Below are 24,655 nucleotides of genomic sequence, written 5' to 3'. Positions count from 1 at the left end.
GTGCTCAACAAAGGGCATTAAAGGAAATAAAAATAGACTTAACGGTAAATTATTTTACTCATTCAAAATTACGGAAACGACCTTCATTAATTTACGTAAAAAGCGCTTGGTGGCTTCACGACCAGCTGCTAATTCTTCCTAATGGCCGAAGCGGTTGTCTGACTTTTTCTTGATTAAAAAAAAGCGGGGTGGGGAGATTTTTGTCAATTTATCAGATTTTATTTTGAAAATAAAGATGATTTTTTATATTTTATTTACAAACTACCCCTAAATTTTCTTGATATTGGTTGAAAAGCCACATTATTGGTGGATCGCTTTGATAACGCCATCTTTTTCTGAGAAGTAATGTAGGTCCACCGTGAACACGTCCGTTTGAAGTTTGAACAATCATGTTCATCGTAATTAAGCGGTTTCTTCGTTACCGTAAATTGACAGAAATATCCCTTTTCGGTAAAGAGAGCCGGGCCCACTTGACAAATGGCAATGTACCGTCTGATCTATTTTATACCTTTTGGACGGACAGGAATGAAGCTAACTAATAAGGTTTTGTGAACTAACTAATGAGGTTCAATGTTGGTATAGAAGATTCTGTAATGTTAAGAGATTAATATATGCTGGGACCCACTCTAGACGAAGCCAGGTGGGGCCCATTCCTTTGGATACCAGACAGACATGGTTGTGTATGGTCAGTAGTTTTCTGTTTACAGTGTTGGTGGGCCAACCCACATTTATGCCTGACTGTGGGCTTTGTATGGGTTTGTTCGCCACTTGTGCACTTCCTAAGTTCCTATTAAATCCCAGTAATTAGGTGGAATATGTTAGAAATTACAAAAATAAACTACGACAAAAAAACCAAGAGTATTTGCATGGATGCACAGGATAATAATAGGGGTGCAAATCGGGCGGACCGGGTTTAAAATCAACCCAGGCCCAGCCCAAATTGAAAATTGACATATTTGGATTGGGCTCGGGTTCGGTCTCGGCTCAAGTTGGTCAATTGGGCTTGTTGGGTCTAATGTACTAAAAAGTTACGTAAGCCTATTTAGGATTATTTACTTAAATCTTTAAATTGGAATTATATACGCACACATATATATATACACTAGTAAACACCTACGTACATTTTCATGTGGTAGTATCTTTAAGACGGAGCTATCTATAATTCATTGACAGTTTCTGAATAGTTATAAGTGGGCAATTTCTAAAATGAGAGTAAATGACATATATGTCCTCTTTATACCTATTGTATGTTTAGACAAGGGAGATAGAAAACGTCCAATGAAAATTCCAGAAAGGAGAGTGTTCGCTTTTTATAGTTAGTATAGAACATAGATATATGTATGTGCATAATTGAATTGCGCTCAGATTGAGTAGGGCTGCCAAGGGGATGGACCCATTCCCTGCCCAAAAAATAAAAAGCCTGGGATTTTGAGCCCAGGCCCAGCCCAGAGATAAAAAATCCAAGTTCAGCTTGTCCAAAAATGTGGATTGGGTCGATCCCAGCTCAGATTGGGCCACCCAAATTGCACTCCTAGATAACAAAAAATAAAGATAAATGTAATATCTATCTATATATATAGCAAGACCACCCACGTCACCTTGCCTCTCCTTTCTCTATTACCCCAACCCTGCATTCTCCTTAACTCTCTCTCTCTCTCATCTCCACCTTCTCACCACTCCCAAATTGCCATCTCAGCACCATCTCTCTTCATTCCTTCCCCATTGAGTTCTCTCTCTCCCCCCACAACTCACATCTCTCACTTTCTATAACAACCCAATTTCTCTCCTCAATTAGCTCGACATATGTTTTATCCCCTCCTTCACTTCTACCTCTAATTCCCCTCTATTCTCTCCACTTTCTCATAAAAATAGGCCTTGATTTATTAAGATTTGGTTTTCCAAATCAAACAACATTTATAACTATAAGGAATTTGATGTTTCCTATATATCCATGACATCTTCCATTATTGTTAAATAATCTATTCTTAAATAATAATCTATTGTTAAAAGGTCTATTAGTTATGAAAATTATTAAAAATTTTTGGAAAAATATTCTACAAAAAATTATGAAATAATTATTTTAGAAATAATTCATTATTTAACAAATACTAAATAATTTAATAATATATCAAAAATTAATAAACAAACCATTATTTAATATTTTTTGGTTATTAATAAAATTTCAAAATTTCAACATTTAGCGTACTTTACATTAATCATTGTAATTTAATAAATTTTCATTAACTTTTTACAATAATAATTTATTGATTAAATATATTACTAATTAGTGTAATTTACTAATTTCTATAAAATCAATAATTATAGTTAACAATTATCAAATAATTTAGGGAAACTCTTTAACTAATAATTCACAATCATTTTTTAAATAAGTAATTAAAAATTAAGAAATTAGCTTTTAAAAAATCTTCTCCAAAACCGTTTAAGTAATAATCCGTTTTATTATTATTCAACTAAATAATTATTAAAAACTTAGGAAATTAATCTATTAGAAATTGTATCATAAATATTTAAATAACAACCCACTATTATGATTTCAATAAATAATTATTAAATAATTTAGGAAAGTTATTAAGTCTATCTACACCGATCTAGACCACTTGATTGACTTCACTCATACCTGGTTTTACATTAATTAATAACAAATGGTTTACTTTTAATTAAAAATAGTGTAATTTACCATAATTACATTAATTAATGTGATTCATATTAAATAATTTAGGTTTAAAAAGTAAATAATTTACACTAATATCGATATAGTAAATAATTAATTTACTATATATTACTACTAATCAATGGCAATTAATTTCAATAATATTTTTTTGGAAAGTATCATAAAATATTGTAATTTATTGTTATTTAATTTACTATTAGTTAATTAGTTATAAAAAATTATTATAATTGTAGGGATGACAAATTTCCTTATAAAATTAGGGCATTACCTTGCTCTACCCTGTAGGGGGAAAGTTTTCTCAAATCTTAAACAGATGTGGCAAAGACAGGGTGGGGACAAGGAAAATATTTTTGCCCCAAATTAGAGGTGGGGTTTGCATATAATTCCCTGAACCTGGTGATTAATTAGTAACATATCCATAGATTTAATATTGATTTTTAAAATTTCTTTAATTTTTACTCATATTCTTATAATCCTAGGATCCCATAATTTCATTTATAAAATACCCCAAAATTGTCATAATCCAATTCCTAAAATACTCCCAACTTCCCATAATCCTATTTGTAAAATATCCATAAATTAAATTCTTTAGGTGGTTCTCTCAAGGTGGAAAAAATTTGGGGATTCCCCATCTCGACAAGATAGGTAATGGGTGCCTCGTCTCTAACCCACCTGCCACTAGGGTTGGGGTGAGGATGGAATAATGCTTTGACTTATGGGAGCGAGGGACAGGGAGGGGTGCCCATCCCGTGCATCGCACAACCCCCCACTAGTAAAAAAAATATATTTAGACAATAGGACAAAATAGGTGGGAGAGAGAAAGTAGGAGAAACATGTTAGAGAATATTCAAAAGAAAAAATGTTGAGATTGATGAGAAAATTAGGAGTTTGTTGAGGGAAAAAGAGAAACACAAAATTCATTGGGCTCCATTTAGTCGCAATGTGAACTTCACTGTGTTTGGTTGCAATGCAAATAAATTTGCACTGATGCAAAACCATGGCAATGCAAATGATTTGAGTGTAAATTCTGACCTATTTTTGTTTCAAATTTGAGCTTATTTTGTTTGATTGCGGCACAAATGAAGTAATTTAAGACATGAAGCAGAGTAAAGTAAAATCCAAAACAAAATTAAACAAGAATTTGCATTTTTTACATTTGCACTCCCATGCACTTGTACTAGTGCAAATAAATTTGCATTGCAACCAGACACAACCTCATTTACAGTTTTAAACTAGTTTACCAAAAAACAAAAAGAATTTCATTTACACTAGTATAGGTGCAAATGAGTGCAAATGGATTGAGTGTAAATCTAGTCCAGACCTACTCCTCACACTGACCCACAAGCACATCCCATCATGTATTGGGAACATTTCCATCCTTTTGTGTTATTATTCATTGGAGATGTTCCCAATGCATGGGGGGATGTGCCTGTGAAGAGTCTGGATCTCCTACCCACATGAGATCGCAATCACACATGGGGAACATCTCATGCTCTTACATGTTATGTGTATTGTGGGTAGAGTTCTTGTAGGTAGGAGATCTAGAGTCACCAGTGAGGTGTGCTTTGTGAGGAGCAAATCCCAATTTGTGTAAATCCTCGTGAAGCAGTTCGATGTAGTTAGGGGTGTCAATTGGACTGGATTTGGTCCAGTCCAATGTGAGTCCATTACAAATGGACCTGGTCCAATCCAGTCCAATGAATATTTTGGACCGGTCCAAAGACTGTTCAATATGTTCAAATTCCAGTTAATTTAGATTGGTTTCAACTCAAACCTGGTCCATTGACACCTATGTTCTTATCTACTATCAATGGCCCGGATATTGGCTCAATCCAATATAAATTCATTATGGACAGACCAGGTCCAATCCAATATGTCATATTGGTTCGTCCAGTCCGTCCAAATTCAATGTCTTATTGGTCCGTCCAATCCGTCAAAATGGATTTTGATTTAGACGGAGTCCAACCCAAAACCGGTCCATTAACACCCCTAGATGTAGTTCCATGACGAGAGAAAATTAAAGTAGGGGGAACTGGTGCAGATTTTGCAATTAAAATTTGCTAATAGATGCAAATAAGACAAGGAAGTACAAATTTTGCATGAGGTAAGAGTGAATCATAACCACAAACAAACACAGCCTTAAGAACTTTCCCTTAACTTTCTATTTCTCTCATACATGATGGTTCAGGCATGACGATTCGGGTTAGCATTTTACAATACTTAATGCCTGACCTTTCAGATTGTTCCCATTCAAATTTTGACAAAATCCCAACTAGAGCCCATCCAAACTGCACTCTTAACAAATAAAACGGAATGACAAAACAGGATTCTGATAATGATAACCAATGAATAGGTATCATAAAAATGATAACCAATCAAGGTAAGATGAATAGAAAAGGCTGGTTATAGTAAAAGTTGTTTTAGGCTTTTTGCATGTAAATTATAGGGAGATGAGACATCTTTTTCTTCTTGTGCCGTGCTGTCTTTTTCAGACTGAATTTTAAAAGTGTATGAACTAATAAGCCCTTTTCTTATATAAACAGATTATTGAAATACCCAAAGTACCCTCCAGAAACAATTCCATTGCAAGCTCCATCACATTGTAGTTTTATAATGACCGGCCGAAGTATCCACTTGCCTTTCAAGAACCAATTTCACTCCGACCCACATATTACCCATCCAATTCAACTTTATCCATGAGTTGCAAATCTTCCTTAAGAGCTAGCCTTTTGATTTGGGGTGTCAATACTATTCTAAAATTCGATTTTGAATTTGAGATTCAATATAATTGAATTGGGTTCACATAATTTGAATATCTAATTATTTTATATAATTTATATATAATAATTAAATTATATAAATAATTTATATATTTATATACTTTATATAAATAAAATATTTATTATATATATTTATTAATTACCTAAAATAATTAATTTAACAAATTCAGATCGAATTGAATATTCAAATATTTAATTGAATTCGGATATTGAATTTTCTTATTGAATTCAAATTCAGATATTGCCTAATTTGATTTGAATTTGATCGGTTCACATCCCTACCTTTCATGACAGTTAAACTATGTGCTGAAAGTATAAGTTTTATATGATTTCAAACTTAAAAATGGCTGAAATCTAAGGATATTAATGAAGTTTTTGGAAACAAATGACCATTAATATTGGGTGTACGTTAAATCCATATTTCAATCAATCATATTAAAGTCTACTTAATTTCCATTGGTTCATGTTTTAAAAAGTGTATTTCATGTTTAACAAAGTGCACTTACCATATTATATTCAACCAATCACTTTTTTTCTGCCAAGGTGAAGTGGGATGCACCATAGATTTTGCCTTATTTGAAGTGCAACTCTGAACACAGATACAAAATTTGCATCCAATTTAATTTTACATCCATTTGTTTACAAGAATAATTTGCACTCTTACCTGATACAGTATTTGCACTTTTTGTCTCATTTGCATTCATTGGTAGTGCAAATCTAACATCTAAAATTGATGAAAATTTGCACCACCTTCCTTTCACCTAAATTATTTCTCGTAGAAGTCATTTTGCTTCCTATCTTAACCCCCTCCCCCCCCCCACAAATAAATAAATAAATAAATAAATAAATAACCTTTCATTTACCCCCATTCTCAGTCATACAAAGTAAGGATGATATTTTTTTCACCTTCTACTTTATTTGTTGTTGATGCTCAGAATGGGCTGACAACACTGTAACTTCTTTTCTGAGATGAGTTGGCTGGGGATGAGGATCTACGAGTGTTTGAGGTTGGTTGAGGTCGAGCACCTACGGAGTCTGACCTGTAGAGGAAGGTAAAAGTCAGAGGCCCCAGGTCGATGCCCGAGGCGGGGACTTCGATGGTTAAGTTAGTAGGAGTGTGGCAATGAGGGCGGACGAGGTCTGAGTAGAGTAGCTCAAACGAGGTCGCCCAAAAGCTAGAAAGCTTGGAGTAGCGGGTTTCCAACCTAGATTCTAGATTATTACCTTGAGGGGGGTTAGCCCCTATTTATACTTGAGACCGAAAGGAGGTGGACAGACGTAGACGGTTAGGATGCGATCCGGCCCAGGGCGTACGACCATCCGAGGTTGCTGTCTGCAGTCATGCCATTGGTCCCACATTGACCACCGACCTCCACCTTCCTCGACACCCTAATTGGCTCCACCCTTAGCCACGTGCCAGCGTGCTATTCGCCTGTCTAAAGCGCTTACATCATTTGCCCCCCACTCTCAAGGCCGTGGTAGAGGTCTTAGCTGAGGACCTTGCCTTCGAATGAAGAGAGTGGCATTCTTGCTAGGAAGTGCTGAGTGGCCTTCTACGACGAGGACCTCAATTGTGGTTGAGTTGGAGAGAGCGGTCTTGAGCGCGAAGGTGCTGGCCTCGATTTTGGAGATGCTGAGAATAGTCCGTCTTGGGAGCTTGGAGACATCGGCTCTGGCCGAGGCCTCGTTGGAGGTAGTCTGGCCTATGGACGTATTGACGTCGCCCTCGGCGTCAGAGAGCATTGGCTACTATGCTGATTTTGCCTCTTGAGGGGGTCACAGAAGGCCGAAGAGCATGGTAGCATTAGCCTTGGTTTCAGAGAGCTCGGTACTGTGATTTGCACGGGTGTGAGGTGTGTGTGCCCCCTAGTCATGTGCTTCAGATGAACTAATGAGTTTGTGTGTGGGCTAGGCGTCGGCTTCTGGCCAGTCACCACCATGTGAGGTATAGATGACGAGCGGGCATGTTGTGGCCACGCACGAGATGAGTTTCAGTGCCAGGTGTTGTTCCTGCGTGTGACACATCTCGGTGTTGAAGGTTTGGGTCCGTGCCCAAGGCAGACATCAGGTCGTGATCGTACATGAGACGAAGGTGGTATTCTTTTGCATTTGGTGTAGAGGGCTAGTTGTTCAGGTCAATTTGGTGGGGAGCCGAGCTGAGCCACCAGTGGCGGAGGAAGCTTTGATGTGGGCTAGCCTCGGCTCCACTCGCCTTGGTAGGAGGACTCTTGCTATCGGCCCGACACGTTGGCTCACTTTTCCATTGGTAAGCATTAAGTAGCTTGTGGTTGTGTAAGGGTGTCGTTGAACGCCAGGGACTTGCTACTCGAGAGGGCCAAGTTGCTAGAGAGGGCTTCGGGTGAGGGCCCATTTGGTAGATAGGTGTTAAGAGGGCACCTTGGCCAGGTCGGCTGGGAGGATGCCTCGACCAGGAGGGCACCTTGGCCAGGAGGGCCAGGAGGGCACCTTGGAGGGAGGGTACTTCGGCAAGGAGGGCACCTCGGCTAGGCTGCCCGTAGGGGTGGATGAGGTGAGTACTTGCTTCGTTACTTGGAGGATTCCTTTGTTGACAATTGTGCTTCCATTGCAGGTTACTTGTCATGCCGTCAGCTTGTGGCTTCTATGTGAGGAGGGCGATAGATGAAAAGCTACAATCGTTCGAGGTGACGATATCCCAAGTCGAGGAGGTGAGGTCATCGACGAGGAGGAGCGTTTGTTGAGAGGCAGGCAAAGAGGGCTACTGAGGTGTTGTCGGCATACAAGGTGACGATGCCCCGAGTTAAGGAGGTGAGATCACCGATGAGGAGGGGCACGCATTTGCCAAGGTGTGGCTGGCGTCCAAAGCGATGAAGTGAGGTGAGCCTGAAGGGTCATTGGCAAGTGGATGAGTAAGAGACGTGTTCGAGGTCTTGGTTGCCTTCATCAAAAGCCGAAGTGTTCATGCTCGTCGAGGAGGTGTGACCGTTCGGGGGTCTGTTTGCTAGGGAGCACCCTATGGCAGCCGAAGAGGTCGCCGAGGTCTGAAGCCCGTTTTGAGTTGTCCAGCATGGGATGTGATTTTTGTGTATCTTGTGCCTTTTTTTCCGGTTGAATTTTTGTGTGGGGGTTGGTGCCCCCTTTCAAGAGGTTGCAAGTTGCAAAAAGTCCGTCGCTCAATAAGCCATCCACTCAAGCACCCAAGGGAGTTAGGCCGAGGACACGAGGCCCCTTCCCTTTGCGAGAAGGAAAGGGAGGTGCATGCATTAGCCCTCTTGGCTACCCTTTCCATGGGGATAGAGCGCGTGGACCCAAGCCTAACCAAGGCTTAGTGTGGTGCCTGGCTGACGCCGCAGAGTGCTCTTGTGTTAGCGAGGTGGCGTAATTCCCTTCAGCATGTTTGTTCTGCCATGATTTGTGCTAAGCGAAGGGCCAATGTTGGCTCTCCAACCTGGATAAGGACTCACTCGCCAGGAGAGTCTTCCAAGGTTGAGGCCAATATCATGGGCCATCCCGTTAGATGCGGCCGAGGTCCCTTATGTCCCTTGTCAAGAAAAGGGTCGAGTAGGCATGTGACATCCAGAGGGTCATATGCCTTGGGTCGACGTTCAGCCTAGACATATAACCTAGGCTAAGGTTGCGAGTCGCGGCTAGTCAATTGACCGAGGGGGACTTGATGACTAGGCGTATGACCTCCGAAGGCCGTGTGCCTTGGACCGAGGTCTAATCCGAGTGTGTAACCTTGGTGTAGGTTGTATGCTACGACCGGTCGCTTGATCGAGACGAGAGCGTATATGCTAAGGGTCTGAAGCAAGGTGAGAGAAAATTGCTTTAATTCAAAATTTGTTTACATGGTTGGGCCTGCAGGTACGCTCGAGGCCGAGCTCTTGATGATGACATTGATTATCACCACTGTTGTCATGGCGAGGTGATTAGGCTACTTTCAATGTACTCTTTTAGATATTCGCGGCAGATGAGGGATTCAATCTCGTCTTGGTGCTCGTAACAATCATTGGTGTTGTGGCCAACGCTGCGGTGATATGTGCAGTATTTTTCTTGGGTCACCCTTCTTGGGGTTCCTCCTCTTCTTCCCATGCCACTTCACATACTCCTCCTCTCCTACCTACATGAGGATATGTGCTTGGGTCGAGTTGAGTGGTGTGCACTGGTCATAGGATGGGGCCGACGGATTGTTGTTGTTGTTGTCATTGTCGTGGCTATCTCCATTCTTCCTCTTCTTCTCAGTGTCGCCATGGTTGTGGTCGGTCACTCCTCCTCGGTGCTTGCCAACTGAGGCTTCCTCGGCGGCAATGTATTTCTGTGCCTTTTTCAAAAAATTCGCCTTCGTTTTGGGCAATGTCTTGGTAATAGAGCACTTAAGGGCCGACTTGGGGAGGAGGCTTTGGATTGTTGCATGCACGGAAACCATGGGGTTGAGGTCGCGGACTTCGAGTTCTTCTTTCTTGAAGTGGTCGATGCAGAAGCACATACTCTCGTCTTGCCTTTGTCAGACGACCATAAGTGAGACGACACTCTTCTGGCATCGTTGGCTGCTGATGAAGTGGACGAGAAAAAGATTGGTGAATTGCTCCCACGAGTTGATGGAGCAAGGTAGGAGCTTGACAAACCATCGGTGAGCTGCCCCCTTGAAAGTCACCTGGAAAGCTCGAAACGTCAAGGTGTCGGAATACCCGTGCAAGAGCATGAGTGCTCCAAAGCTTTCCAATTATTCGTCTAGATCCGTGGTGCCGTCATACGTTTCTAGTGTGGGAGCTTTGAAGTGAGGTGGAAGAGGCTCCGAGGTGATGGCGTCAGTGGATGAGGGGTTCTAGCTTGTCGAGCCATCACCTTGGCTCTCCTTAACTTGTCAAATTTCATCTTTCATAGCACCGAGCTGCACCTAGAAGTCGGCAATCCTCTAGTTGACAGGTACCTGGACCTCATCCTGGTCCCCTCGGAGGCGTGACAGGTTGGCCCTATCTCCCGAGTACGCAGATGTGGGTGCGTCCTAGTTCCTTTTGGCCCATCAGTCTTCAAGGAGTTCTCGGAGGTCTGAGGCGTGAGGGGGGAAGGTGTGACGTCAGTCCTCGGCCCTTGAAGGGGAGCTATGGTGGCTCGATTGCCCGCTTCATCCCAGGGGCTTTCTTATTGGCCAGCGGTGTCTTTGGTCTCGATGGCGGTCGCGAGATCATGCTAATTCATTTTCCCTTCGGTCGGGAGGTTGGGAGGTCCTCGGCAGTTGACTGACACATTGACCGCTGTCGCCGAACTCTGAGGGGCCTGCCCTAGGAGGTCCAGTAGGGCGTTGAATCAACAGAGCTTGAAAAGAGCGCCCGTTGTGGTACCCCAGGCTTCTAGCGGGGCAGCCACCCTACGGACGGCCTCCTATCGGTCGCCCCACCTCGTCTAGTCTTCGCAAGAGGTTGTCGAGCCAGTCGAGGACTGCTTGAAGTTGGTCTCTTGTGACCAGGTTCTGGGCACTTCTGGTGTTTCTAGTCCTTTCGTTGGAAGCTTAACTGTGGATTGGAGGAAGTAGTCCTTCCCACAGACGACACCAATTGTTGATGCTCAGAATGGGATGAGGACAACACTGTAACTTCGCTTTCGAGACAAGCTGGCTAACAGAGGGGTTTGAGATTGGCTAGGGCTGAGGATCTACGAGTGTTTGAGGTTGGTTGTGGCTGAGCACCTACGGAGTTCGACCTGTAGAGGAAGGTAAAAGTTAGAGGCCCCGGGTCGGTGGCTGAGGCAGGGACTCCGATGGTCAAGTTAGTAGGGGTGTGGTAAAGAGGGTAAACAAGGCCTGAGTAGAGTAGCTCAGATGAGGTTGCCCTAAAGTTAGAGGGCTTGAAGTAGCGGGTTTCTAGCCCAGATTCCAAATGATTACCTTGAGGGGGGTTAGCCCCTATTTTTACTTGAGACCGCCTAGAGGTGGACGGGCGCGGATGGTCAGGATGCAATCCGACCCAGGGCACATGACCATCCAAGGTCGCCGTGTGTGATTTCGCCATTGGTTTCGTATTGAGCGCCGACCTACGCCCTGATTGGCTATACCCTCAGCCACGTGTCGGCATACTAAACCGCCTACGCCCTAAAGCGCCTACATCACTTTGTCACAAGACAAATAAGGCAGAGTCAAATCTTAAAGCAAAACTAAACCGCTATTTACAGCCCCCATTCCCGGTCATACAAAAAGTTTTGAACAATGGACCCACGTTGTCCTCCACAGCATCATCTTGCAGGTTGTCTATTCCTATAGTTGTTTTGGTTATCCCACATCTCATTTCCGTCCTGTCCTTCCCATTCTTCATCACCCATGAATTCCTTCTCTCTTGTCATCCTCGGCATTTTGAATCAGTATACCCTTCCCTGTTTTTCATTATTTTCATTATTAAAATATTGTATTTCATGTCAAAATGCCTCTCTTTCTTTCTTTTATCTTGTTTTTTTTTTTTTTTTTTTTTTTCTGGATGAGCTTGAACCGATTCCAAATCATGTAACACGTTGGGTGAATATATTGAGTATAAATGTGACAATTGTCTCATAAATACCCTACGGCCTACGCTTGGAATGATTCAAAAGTAAATTTCTATAGACATTTATCAGAATTGAGCGGTTGCTCAGAATGCTCACAAGGGTATACCTACTACATCCAGTCTTGCTTGAAACTCTATAACATTTACCTTGTGAAACTCTCTGATTTAAGCTAAAATTTTCAGCTTTAAACACTTGATTGCCCGTTTGGGATGCGTGAAATGCAATGGAATAATGGATTCTAGCTTCGCAAGATGAGTCCCACACGGCCGTCGGCCGGAGAGCCTATAACCTATGTTTGGTGAAATATCTAAACACCCAAACCAACTCAGTCATGTAAAGGGGTGTCTGCTTCAACCTCTTTGAATAACTTACTCGGAGCACTTGAAACAGTTGAACCAGTTCTACTCGATGCCAAAAACTACAGTTTATCCAATCTACATTTTATCGAAATGGTTGAGGGTAGGCCTTGGTGCATAAGTTAAAACTACATCTATCCCTCCCCAAATTCCGCATTGGCAGAAGCTTGTGTACTGGGGCTGCCCTTCTTAGTTTAGAGAAATGGTTTGATTTTGGAGTCTTATGACATGCCCTCTTCCACTTTGACTCTCCCCTGCTCTCGTTTTATCTTTTTTGTTCTTGTTTTTTTTTTTTCTCCATGAGGCTACAAAACAGGGGTAGCCCATCTCCTAACCCATAACCTCCCAAGCACTGGTGCAGGCTTGGGCTACAACCAGCCAGTTGGCACCTTGCTTCTCTCGTTTTATCTAAACCTACAACTTGTAACAGATAAAAAGGAAAAGGCAGCTCAGCGCACAAGGCTCCTCGTGCCAATGCAGGATTTGGGGAGGGAGAGATATATGCAACCAGAGCCCATGATTAACCAGACAAGTTTCAACAAATCGTGGCCACATGTAAACAAAAAATTTCTACCAATAAAGCTTGGAACTTTTGAACCGCTGGTTTTGCTTAAAAAATACATGTGGGACAGCTTCAATGTAAAAGCTTTTCAAACCAGGAATGAAGACAAGGTAAATACAGAGGAACCCCACCACCACCCAGTGGATAGTCTGACATCAACACTCCATGTTGCTGAATTAAGAGAGGTTGTTGAGAGAACTGTAGATGATCTTTTGGGATAGTCTCTGACACTAGTTTATTTGACACAACTGGTGCATCCCATGTGGGAGATAAAAATGAAAAATAAAATGAATGCCTGACTGGATATATCTCAAACCATATGGACAACTCTTGTTTTTTCTTCTTTTTTAGTGGATATCTCAATTCTGAAACTATTTGGGCAGATTTTTCTTTCTTCTTCCTTTTTTTGAGAAAGGTATAGTATATTAATTGATATAAAAAAGTATGACCCTCTTCTTTCTTTTTTTTTTATTAACCGAAGGATAGATAACCTTATTTCCTGGACATTCAAAATTTATCCAATCCGCATGAAATTATTAAATCAGAAAAATGTTTAGCCCAGAACAAATTTAAACTTTCAGCAACCATATGCACTCATGGTCTTAGACCGTTGGCCTATCATGCATCGATAATTACGAGTAACAATTTGCAATTGAAATGATGCTTGTATGGTCAAATGAATAACAATTTATGGAATTGCTGGTGGAAATGGAGCTGCAGTGCAGAGCCGTGTACATCCAATAAACAAAATATAAAGCTACAATGTGAAAGAATAAATTTTCTCTGTATAAATATCACAATGTGCTCCCACTCCCAGAAAGAATACATTGTTTGGATAACAATCATAGAGAAAAAGAATGGAGAGAGAGAGAGAGAGATCATTTTTTGCAACCAAATATATGCATAACCCAATCAACAGTAACCAGTCTGAAAGAGGTTTTCATATAGCTCACGCACTTAAGATCTCATTAACCAACTTTCCAATGCCTTCTCAAGCAGAGCATAGGCCAAAATGGACCACATGTATTCGCACTGTTTCTCTCTCAATTGTCAAAACTGTTGGCTGATGCTTCTCCCAATAAAGTTAGCTGCTGAACGGTAGTAGAAGTAGAACCAAGCTTCCACAAAGATTGATTAGGAGAACCTTCACCACAAAAATTAGAATAGAGCACTCCAAACAGCTCCATCCCCCTCACCACATCTTTCATGAACGTCCTTAATCTTCTCCACTGATTTACAAATACCACTGCAGCTCCAATCAAATGATGCAATGCAAACATTTCCTGCCTGTGCCTTCCACTCACAATCTGTAGTATAGCAGTGATGAATTAAAAGTCATCAGAAAGGGAACCCCAGTTAAGGAAAACTATACAAGTAATTTTGAAAAATCATACCTGGTGGTGTTCCACAGCACATATTACGCTCATCAATGTGTTCAACTTCAAGACCAATAAACCAAGCACCAAGTGAGACATCTTCATTGGCATATTTGTGCAATATGGGCCTGCAATCACAATTTAGCTATGCTTTCAACTCATGACAGATTAAGGATTGGTTACCATGTAAAAGGACATATCCCTGTGACTCACAAACTGAAATTAAATCACTTCAGATCCTATTGCACTTGAACTCACTGATAAATCATGGTGAGTCCATTTCAAATGCTGCAATGTTAAAAGTGGTCACTGGACTACCTGCTATACTACAACCCCTTGAAAATATAATTTTTTTTTCTTTTGATTGGTAACCCCTTAAAAAAATGAAAAATCCTCCACTACTCAGATTTTAGTTATAGTTGTTGCCTGGGAATGCATTCCAATAAGTGCAAGAACAGAACTTTTTGTCTTCACCTCCAGTGCAGAATTTTCCTTTACTGGTGCAGCTGCAACCGTTGGAATCTTCCCTTCTATTATATAGGGGTGCAACTTGGGTCAGGTAGAGAGAGAGAGAGAGAGAGAGAGAGAGAGAGAGAGGGAGAGAGAGAGAGAGAGGGAGAGAGAGAGAGAGAGAGATTGTGAAGGGCTTGGCAAGAGAAGAGATGTGGAGGAAGGTGGCGTTTATATATATTGGACTTGACAGGAATGTGCTTCATAAACAAAATTAAAAGATCATTTCTAGAGACAAGACGAGCTGAAGAAAATTTTGAGAGAAAGAGAGAGAGAGATTGTAAAGAGCTTGGCAAGAGAAGAGGTGCGGGAGAAGGTGGGGTTTATATATATTGGACTTGATAGGAATACTGCTTTCTTTATAAACAAAAGAAGAAGATCAGTTCTAGAGACAAGACGAGCTGAAGAAACTGTCAAGCGAGTGCTATTACTTCATCATTTGGGAGAGGGTTTCTAATTTTTGAGTATCATAAAACTGCTCACTTTGGTTTCAAATAAAAAAAACTAAAAAAACTAAAAAATAATTTGCTTTTGGTGGGCATTGCTTGTTCTGAACTCAAGATTCAGGTCTCATTTTTTTTCTGTTGTTTCATATCTGTGCTTAATCTTCTTCCATATGTACATGAAAAATAAAACTAGTTCCTCTTAACAAGATTTATTTTCTTCCTTGATATTCTTTTTTGTTCGCTCTATTTTTTTTTTCTGATTATGTGCTACCTCTTGCAGATTTGTGTTCTCAAGGTGGATATTCATTGTGATTGATGGTGTTAAACTTGTCATAGAAAATTGATGGTATATTTTCATTTTAATAAACTGTTCTTTCACAAAAGTTTTCTACCATTATAGATTGAAGAAACAGCCAGTGACCTTTTTCTTCACTTCCTCCACTTTTGATATGGCACAACTTTGTGTGGACTCATTGGGATTTTCAGGCAAGTCCAAGTATAACACTAATATGATTCCATAGGAAACAAGAAATTGGTGAGCTCACGAGATCCAGAAGATAGAACCCACCAATACTTTAATATGAAACTAAGGAAGCAAAAGCCAACTCTTACTGGTTGATTGAGATGTATGTTGCCAGATCCTTTGAGATAGCATAGATCTGTCCCGTTGCATGTCGGAAGTATTTGTTCCCTTCCTCTCCAAACTTCCAGTACTCAGGTTCATGGTACTTAACATTCCTGGAGAAGGAAAAGACAAAGGAGAAAAAAGCAACAGAAACATCACAAAACTGCAAGACATAAAATGCCAAAGTTGAATGATAAATTTGAGTTTGAGGAGGATTACTTCTGAGAAAGAACAGGTCCAGATTTCATACACCCCATGTAAACTCTGGGCTTTGAACGATGGCGGGCAAGAGTAGCAGCTAGCATACCTGTAATTCTCAAATCAAAAGTTACAGAATGAAACATTTAACTAGAAATGAAAAAAAAAAGTGGGCAATGTTGTAAAAATATGATTTAGAAAAAGACATCATGCATACCCAAATTGACATGGACATCATCATCCACCTTAACATAGAACTCTGCATCCCATTTTGCAACAGCAGTGGAAAAGAAGATTTTTGTCTTTGCAGATAATTCATGATACCCCTCAACATGATCCTGCATGATGATAAACCAGGTTAAGACCTAATTCAGACAAATTCCTTATGTGAAGTGTGTGAAGAATGTTAATGAGTGCTTCCTTTACCAGCCTAAGAAAGTCATTATGCTGAGCCTCTTCTGAATCAATGGCCCGATCTAGAATACTGTTGGATGTTGCACTGTATCAACAATGGAAATATAAGTTAGGTTAGCTCCCACATTAAAATACATTGACCATCCAAATTCTTAATATTTTGATGATAACTTTTCTGTTTCACAGGTCAGGAAAGACCAAGATGGCATATGTGATTGCACTCGGTAGAAAGGGAAATCATGATAATGAAGGAAAAAATAGAAATATACGTAGGAAGAATGGAAGATAATTATCTAGAAAGAAGAAAAATTAGCTATTTAGCATAAGAGATATCATCCTATAGAATAAAAAAAGTTTAATCTCATCAGAAAACCCAAAGAATTGTTGCATTTTCAGGATTCTATTCATTTTTAAAAATTAGGTCTAGCAGGGAAATCATGATAATGAAGGAAAAAATAGAAATATACGTAGGAAGAATGGAAGATAATTATCTAGAAAGAAGAAAAATTAGCTATTTAGCATAAGAGATATCATCCTATAGAATAAAAAAAGTTTAATCTCATCAGAAAACCCAAAGAATTGTTGCATTTTCAGGATTCTATTCATTTTTAAAAATTAGGTCTAGCAACTCCTGCTTATGTCATCAGAACCATGGTTCTTTTAGCATCAAATCATGATTGCATCACCTAAATTAACTCTTATGCAGGCATGAAATAAACCAAACCAGATCAGAAGGCTTCAGAAGGCTTTAAGACCCTAGACCATAACAAACCAATCTTCAAGGGAAATAAGGAAAGAAAGGCTAAGGGGGGTATTGGTTCATTACATCACTATTGATGTGATTCCCCAAATCCCAATTATTAAATAAGTCTCCTCAAACTCATTTCCTAACAATCAAAACTTTTAGCTCTTAGTTATTTTTTTCTCCAAAACTTTTATACCAATGAAATGAAATTTCTTCCATGATTGGCACAACAATGACCTGGTTGGCACCATTCATCATCTCCTTCATGACCTCAGTTTTGCATGCTCAGTATTTGCAATCATGAAAGTTTTTTCTATTTCTTCAAACAAGTGCTACTCATTATATAATATCTGATCTACCAGATTTTGAGTTCAAAACTGAGAAAAATATTGTGCTTCACAATAGACTTCCATTGAATTTGTTCCTTGATATCAGTGGTCAGATTGTTTGCCCTCTAACTTGGTCCACTGTCCAGTTTTGGCATCCCAAATGTTATATAACCTTTCTAAATCCTTCTTTTTGTCCACTGGATGTTAAAGGCAACATGATCCTCTCATTGTCCAGAACCCTAGTGTCAAGAGGGACTGATAAGCTATCTGGGTATAAAGTGATACAGGGCAACAAAACAACCTCTCTTTGAAGGAAAATATCCTTGATTCTGAATTTTGATGGTATTAAACTTAGTAATAGAAGTAAGGTTCAAAATATTGATGCACCCAATACACCGGTAGAGGCATATCGGTAGCTGTTTCTTTATTTAATTTTTAGTTTTTTTTTTTTTCAAATCTGGTTCAGAGGGGTCAGTTTAAGGTCCATCCACCCCCAAAACTGGCTTAGACCCCGAAACACCCACTGTAGGGGAATATTGGGAAGCCCCCGATATGATATGTATTGACCGATATAGCCTGATACATATCGATACTTTGAACCTTAAATAGAAGTGGAATTATTGGCTGTTCTTTCTTATGTTTCTTATTTAGTTTAAGAACTTATTGTTATTGGGTGGGACATGATTCATGTAGCTGACCCCATATAGTTGGAACTTGGAACAAGGATTAGATGATGATGATGATCTATTGTCATTGGGCCATGGGCCTATTTCAGTTATTGGTCTTTTGTTACTGCCACCTTACTAGGGGCACTTTTATAATTTTCACATATCTCCAGCAACTACATAATAGAGTGGGGGAGGGGGCTCAAAGTGAGGCCCACAATCTAATTTTCTCTTCACTCCTCTTCTCTTCCTTCTTTCTCTTTTTCTCTTTACGCTCTTCTCTTCTTCTAACACCATATTTTGTTTATTTCTTAGATTAATTGTTTCTGAATTATTAACAAGAAAGTTAGATACAAAATAAGACATAAAGATTTAATATCACCAGCATGAACTTTAACATCAAGGGACTTTTCAAGGCTGAATGGAAACAGAAATATGAAGAATATATGCTTGGACATATCTACAGAAAAACCGTGGGGAATGGAACAAATAAAAGTAATAAACCTCTGCAAATAGGTTGAAAAACCTCACAGAATCAGTGTGCAACACATGGATTAAAAGACAATCATAGACTAAATGAGATAACAGGGAACAAAAAATTCATCGTTCCCATGAATTTGGAGTCTTAATTCCAATCATCATACAAGCAACAAGTGCTATCCAATAATTACCTAAAAAGCAGTGTATGCACAATTTGGCTTCACAAGGTAAATGCAAATCAAACCAACATAACAACATAACCACCACCATTATGACATCCACAACAGGTACCAAAAGCATGGTCGTCATTATAGGAGCCCTAGCATTCATAACAAGAGTAGATCTCTTTGTCATCTGTGAATGGATGGAAAAATATAGATACTCTGTTCCTTGCTCTGTTTTAATGAAGCAAAGCATCAAATAACCAAGCTCAAGTATCTAGAACTCTATATCAAAGTTAGCTCCATAATGTCATCTAGGAAGACACTCAGGTGTATAAGGAGTCTGATGTTTTTACTTGTTTTCATTTTTTTTTTTTGTGTGAAAAATCAGTCTGATAGTAGCTGAAACTGCCTATATTTGCCTAAGAAATTCTATCAACGAAATTGTCTTTCATCTTTATACACTTGTAAGATGATCTGTTTTCTCAAAAGTGATTTAATAAATATCATATAGGAATTTAAAATACCTTACTACTAGAACCCTTAATTTTATAGCATCAAGAAGAGGTGATATGTTGCAAGTTGATGGGGCAAGAAGGGCTAGGGGCAGACCGAAAAGGACACAAGTTAAAGTAGTAAGAAATGATTTAAGCGCTCATAATTTAACAATGAATTTGGCATTATACAAAATGGAATGCCAAAACAGGATACATGTAGCTGACCCATTATAGTTGGGATACGGATTAGATAATGATGATGACTACTAGAATCCCTCATCTACTCAGTCCTCCTATCCTATTTATATACTCACCTTCCAACTCCTCTTAGTGCATTTAGATTCAAGTAATAGAAGTGACAGGGATCACAAATAGTTTGACACGTAGTCTGGTTTTCAGGACTCCAATTATGACTTGTGAGAACATAAACTTGCTTGTGCATCACATTGATCATGAATGCAAATTGCAAACAAATTTCTCCACATTTTCCCTTTGATTAGTAAGTTCCAACTTCCAATTTGTCTTCTAGCTTGTTTACTCCCAGAGTTCCTAGGAACCTTAAGTACAGCACTAATTACTAATCCACTATATAGAACCTGGAGATAAGAAAGAAATCTGATTGTGGACTTGGTAGAATAAAACAACTTAAGCCTGCCCACAATCTTATCCTTTAACAAGTGTATATCAAAGAAACATACAAGTTAAAAGCAACAGATCTCTTTCATCGTTCTTGTATCAGGGTATGCTTGAAAGTTGGATCAACCATGGTTACTTTGCAGCACTTTCTTAGTTTCCCCTCCAAAAGTTACCAGTAAATGCAAGTGCAAGGAATTGGATTAACAGTCCAGTTGCATTAAGCACTGTTTTTTCAGGACACTTTTGATCTTTAACAGACCAAATTGCTTTGCAGTGAAGACATGTGCAAATATGAAACCGAATGCTGATTTTATTCTTACTTTGGACTCTGGAGTGGTTTAACAAATCCAAAAGATATTATTCTTATTGGCATAGAGAAAAATAAGATCCAACCACTTGGAGAAACCAGGAATTAAAAGTTGCCAATATACAACAAAAGCTTCTGATGCATCCAAGATAGCCAACAGAAATTGAAATGACGAAATAAAGTTTCGAAAGTTATCTTGTTCAATTTAGTCTTCCAAGATAAATAAAGTCACAACTAAGACATTTTATTGATGCTTGAGAAATTTTAGGGAAAGCTTTTTAGGTCATTCAGTGGTTCACAGGATCTAGTGATGGCCTGACGCCAATAGCAGGCATTTAAACAGAGGCAATGGAGATTGCCAAATGTTTTAACGATGATTTTGAGCTAGTATAGAGTCTCATGTTGTGTTTTATGGTTCATTAAGCCTAATCCTTAGTAAAAAGGATGGTGATAGGGATAATGCTGTCAATGGGTTGGTTCTGGTCTGGCTTAGGGTAGATTCTGTTCCAAACTGATAGATAGCAGAACCGGTACCAAACCAAACCTTATAGGATCTGTAATAACTAATAATAGACCCAGAACTGACACAATTATTAATCAGGACTATTGGATCTGATTCAATAAGACCCAATTATAATTTACAGATCTACTTTTAACACGTAATTTGGCAACAAATCCACTAACTTATTAAATTAACACTTTTGAACATGATAATGTGATAATACTACTAGTATACCTGGGCTGGTTCTCTTTGGTTTTGTTGGGTATGCCTGACCAATTCACAGTCCTAGTTAGGGATATAAAATAGAAACTCTGTCCCCTAGCCTTCATAACATTTGCTTCATTCAAGAAATACCTTGATAACTCATTGATAGGGAAACAATACCAGCATGGGAGGACATATTTTCTAAGGACAGCATAAACACATCAACATGAAATCTTAATAAGAAGCATAGAATATCACTTTCATCCATCAAGGATGTAGTTCCAAATTTCTATTGTATATATTGGAATGGATTTCTTTTTCTCCAGCATCCAGATCTACAATCTAGTTTATAGACAACCTATCACCATTACACAGGCTGAAATAAATGAAAAAATAAATTCATTCCTATGTCTCATTGACTGCATGAAGAGAAACAGTGCTTGAAGCTGTCAATTATCAAAAAAAAAAAAAAAAGAAAAAAAAACAGTGCTTGAAGCTGTCTTCTGAAACTATTATGGTGAATGATTGGCTGAATTGTAAAAAACATTCAGGGTACTTTTTTAATGTAACAAGACATAAACCAACAATAGATAAACCTCACAAAGAAAATAAAGCAAATTTGTCAGAAGCATAAAGATCATAGAATGAGTTGTTGAGTTCCCAATCTATAGTGCATTTCTTTAGTTAGAAAGAGAAGTGAAATCAGTATAAGAATTATCCCAAACACAGTACAGATCCTAAAGCTGGGTATAGAATATTTATAACAAACACACAAATAAGAGAAAAAAAAAAGATAGAGACACAAGCTTGGTGTGATTTAAAGAAGGGATGTACCTGTGCCCAATCATGAACCGTATAACAATTCCCTTCTCTTCCTCTATCTGCCTGAGCTTTTCCCCTGGTTGAACAAGACGACAAGGTTCCAAGAATTACAAACATGTTCCAATCATTATTGAATCCGAAGTCTATTGAGTAAAAAAACCAATATTTGATCTGTATGAAAGACATCGACAAGGGTTGTAAGAGTAATACCTCGAGGCATCCAAGTCTCTCTAACAGAATCACGCCTCTTCCTGCTACTGAATGCAGTGTTTATTCCAATAACCACAAAAGCCTTCTTCTTTGGTTGGCCATTTTGGAAAGATGATATTAGTGCAGGGGAACCATCATGGTTTCCCAGCTCCTGAGAACTCCTGGTCGCAGCCAGCTCCATCTGCAGCGTCGAAATTGTCTTGTCTAATGATCTGCCAGGAGCCCAAAGATTCATTCAGGAACTAAATTATTAGCAAAGTTTAGAAACAAGTAAAACTAATAAATCGTGCAGAATAACGAATGCAAATCAATGCTCACTGAATTGCTTCATGAGTTCTGTAAACCTCCCCCATAATATCCTTATCTTGGCCACGCTTCTGATACAACAAGAATAAACGTTAAAAGAAATTTGAGGCACTAAAATGGAAAAAGGGATAAATTTCAATATTTAACTGATCTATCCAATTTTAGAAAACAAACAGACCCTCTTCGTTGTGCAGTCCTCAGAGACAACTTGCAGCTCTTGTTCATGTCGTTGCCTCGATATGATCTGACCGTTCGATTCCGGGGGAGCCCACAACCTGAAAGGCGATCAAAATCTGATTATCGATCAGTAATCGATAAAAATAGTGCCAATTATACCCATCTCTACAATCGAATTCGTCTAAACGATAAATCCCCAGAAACCCATCGAAGAAAAAGACGTGCAGCTCCAAAAAGCCCCATATTAACATGAAATGTAACAAAAAACAAGGATCTTTGTGCAAGAACTCCAAATCTAACCATGAACCTCCATCGTTCCAGCAGGAAAAACAGCTAAAAAACGCGAAACCCGTGACAAATTCCACAAGAACAAGAAGGATTCACACAAAGCTATAAAAGGGTCGTGAGAAGAATGACCTGTTCGTGAAAAGCATTCCAAGAGCAAAACTGGAGATGCAGAGACAATCATGCCGTTGGCCGTTTCTTCTTGTTTGGTTAATGCTTACTGCCTTGATGACAGTTACAAAACTACAATGGACAGAGCCACAAATGTTGTTTGCTGAGGTAGAAAAGGTCCTGTTTGGATCAATCTGTTATCTGCCCATGGTTAAAAACAAGTAGATTTTCGGCAACTGGCTCAAGGTAGGAAATGAATGTCGTTTTACCGTCCAGGGTAACGGTGCCCTTACAAAATGGGTTCAAGTCAACAGACCTGAATATCAGTAGGTTGTGTTTGGGTGAATAGAAAATTAGAAAGAAACAGAAAGTTGAGGGAGAAAGTTATTAAAAGGAATTTTCTGTGAAATTTTTAAGAAATTCCTTCTAGCCTTGTAGGAGCTTTCCTCAAACATTCCTCTTCTCTCTTATTTTCTGTTAAACCAAACGCAAAAGAATACTGTTTTTGAGGATATTGTTCAAATAAGATTTGGTTTTAAATAAAGTAAAAGAATACTGTTTCTGGCTTTAAAAAGTACATAATCCGTCATCTAAAGCCATGTTTGGTTTGAAGAAAAAAGTAGGGAAAGGAAAGGAAAGTTAGGGAAACCTTCACAAATCTTGTATAGGTTTCTATACCTTTCTTTTCCCTACTTTTTCTTTCAAACCAAACATAGCCTTAATTGTTTTTTGGATAGAAAATTGTTTTGTAACTTTTGTTAACGGATCATGGGTTGAATGGTCTGACCATCTCGGTTCAATAGAGGTGTCAATTGGATTGGATTTGGTCCAACTTGATCCAGTCCAATGTGAGTCCACCTACAAATGGAATGGACCCAATCCAGTCCAAATCTAATCCAAACCAAATCCAATCTAATCCATTAAAATGTAAATGGACTGGATTGTATCCAATCCAAACTGAATGAAATATAAAAAATTATATATATAAAAAAACAGAACATATAAAAATTATAAAAATATATTAAAACCAAGAAAAATAAAAATTACAAAAATATACCCTTTTGGTATTGAAAAAGCATTTTTCTAAAATTACTTTCATAAAAATACTTTGATAAAAGTACTTTCATAAAAGTGATTTTGTAAAAGTACTTTCATAAAAGTGATTTTGTAAAAGTACTTTCATAAAAGTGATTTTGTAAAAATACTTGCATAGAAGTGCTTTTGTAAAAATACTTAAGTACTTTTGTAGAAGTACTTTTGTAAAAATGCTTTCTTTAAAGTACTTTTATAAAGAACTTTTGTATAAGTGCTTTTATAAAAGTACTTTTGTAAAAGTTCTTTCATAAAAGTTCTTTTGTAAAAGTACTTTCATAAAAGTGCTTTCTTAAAAATGCTTTTATAAAAGTACTTCCATAGAAGTGCTTTTGTAGAAGTACTTCCATAAAGTGCTTTTATAAAAGTGCTTCCGCAAAAGTTCTTTTGTAAAAGAGCTTTCGCGTAAAGTACTTTTGTAAAAGTGCTTTTATAAAACTACTTCTGTAAAAGTGCTTTTGTAAAAGTTTTTTTTTGTGAAAGTGCTTTTGTAAACATACTTTTCATAAAATTACTTTTGTAAAAATGATTTCGTAAAAGTACTTTCATAAAAGTGATTTTGTATTGACTTCAGTTTTGATCGGTTTCAAATTGGACAAGAGTTTTGCCTCATGATCGGATTATTCGATATTTGGTTTAGGCCCAATTCAGGCC

At 38.7% G+C, this 24,655-nt stretch overlaps 1 protein-coding gene across 1 annotated transcript; it reads right to left on the bottom strand.

The window, feature by feature from the left end:
- Positions 1 to 13,668: 13,668 nt before the first annotated feature.
- Positions 13,669 to 22,973, bottom strand: LOC148852309 (Galactosyltransferase family protein). Its single transcript, XM_088947070.1, has 11 exons — positions 22,931 to 22,973; positions 22,515 to 22,611; positions 22,349 to 22,407; positions 22,031 to 22,242; positions 21,833 to 21,896; positions 16,485 to 16,557; positions 16,276 to 16,396; positions 16,080 to 16,167; positions 15,848 to 15,973; positions 14,298 to 14,407; positions 13,669 to 14,210 (listed from the first exon to the last, which is right to left on the bottom strand). The coding sequence occupies exons 1-11, from the start codon at positions 22,945 to 22,947 to the stop codon at positions 14,062 to 14,064; spliced, it is 1,116 nt and encodes a 371-aa protein (XP_088803196.1). The 5' UTR covers positions 22,948 to 22,973; the 3' UTR covers positions 13,669 to 14,061.
- Positions 22,974 to 24,655: the final 1,682 nt, after the last annotated feature.

Source organism: Nelumbo lutea, chromosome 5, assembly GCF_056320005.1.
Source record: "Nelumbo lutea isolate HS-2025 chromosome 5, American lotus-T2T, whole genome shotgun sequence".
NCBI lineage: Eukaryota > Viridiplantae > Streptophyta > Magnoliopsida > Proteales > Nelumbonaceae > Nelumbo > Nelumbo lutea.
The sequence above is the reverse complement of the archived record's forward strand: the minus strand, read 5'-3'. Positions and strand labels throughout refer to the sequence as shown.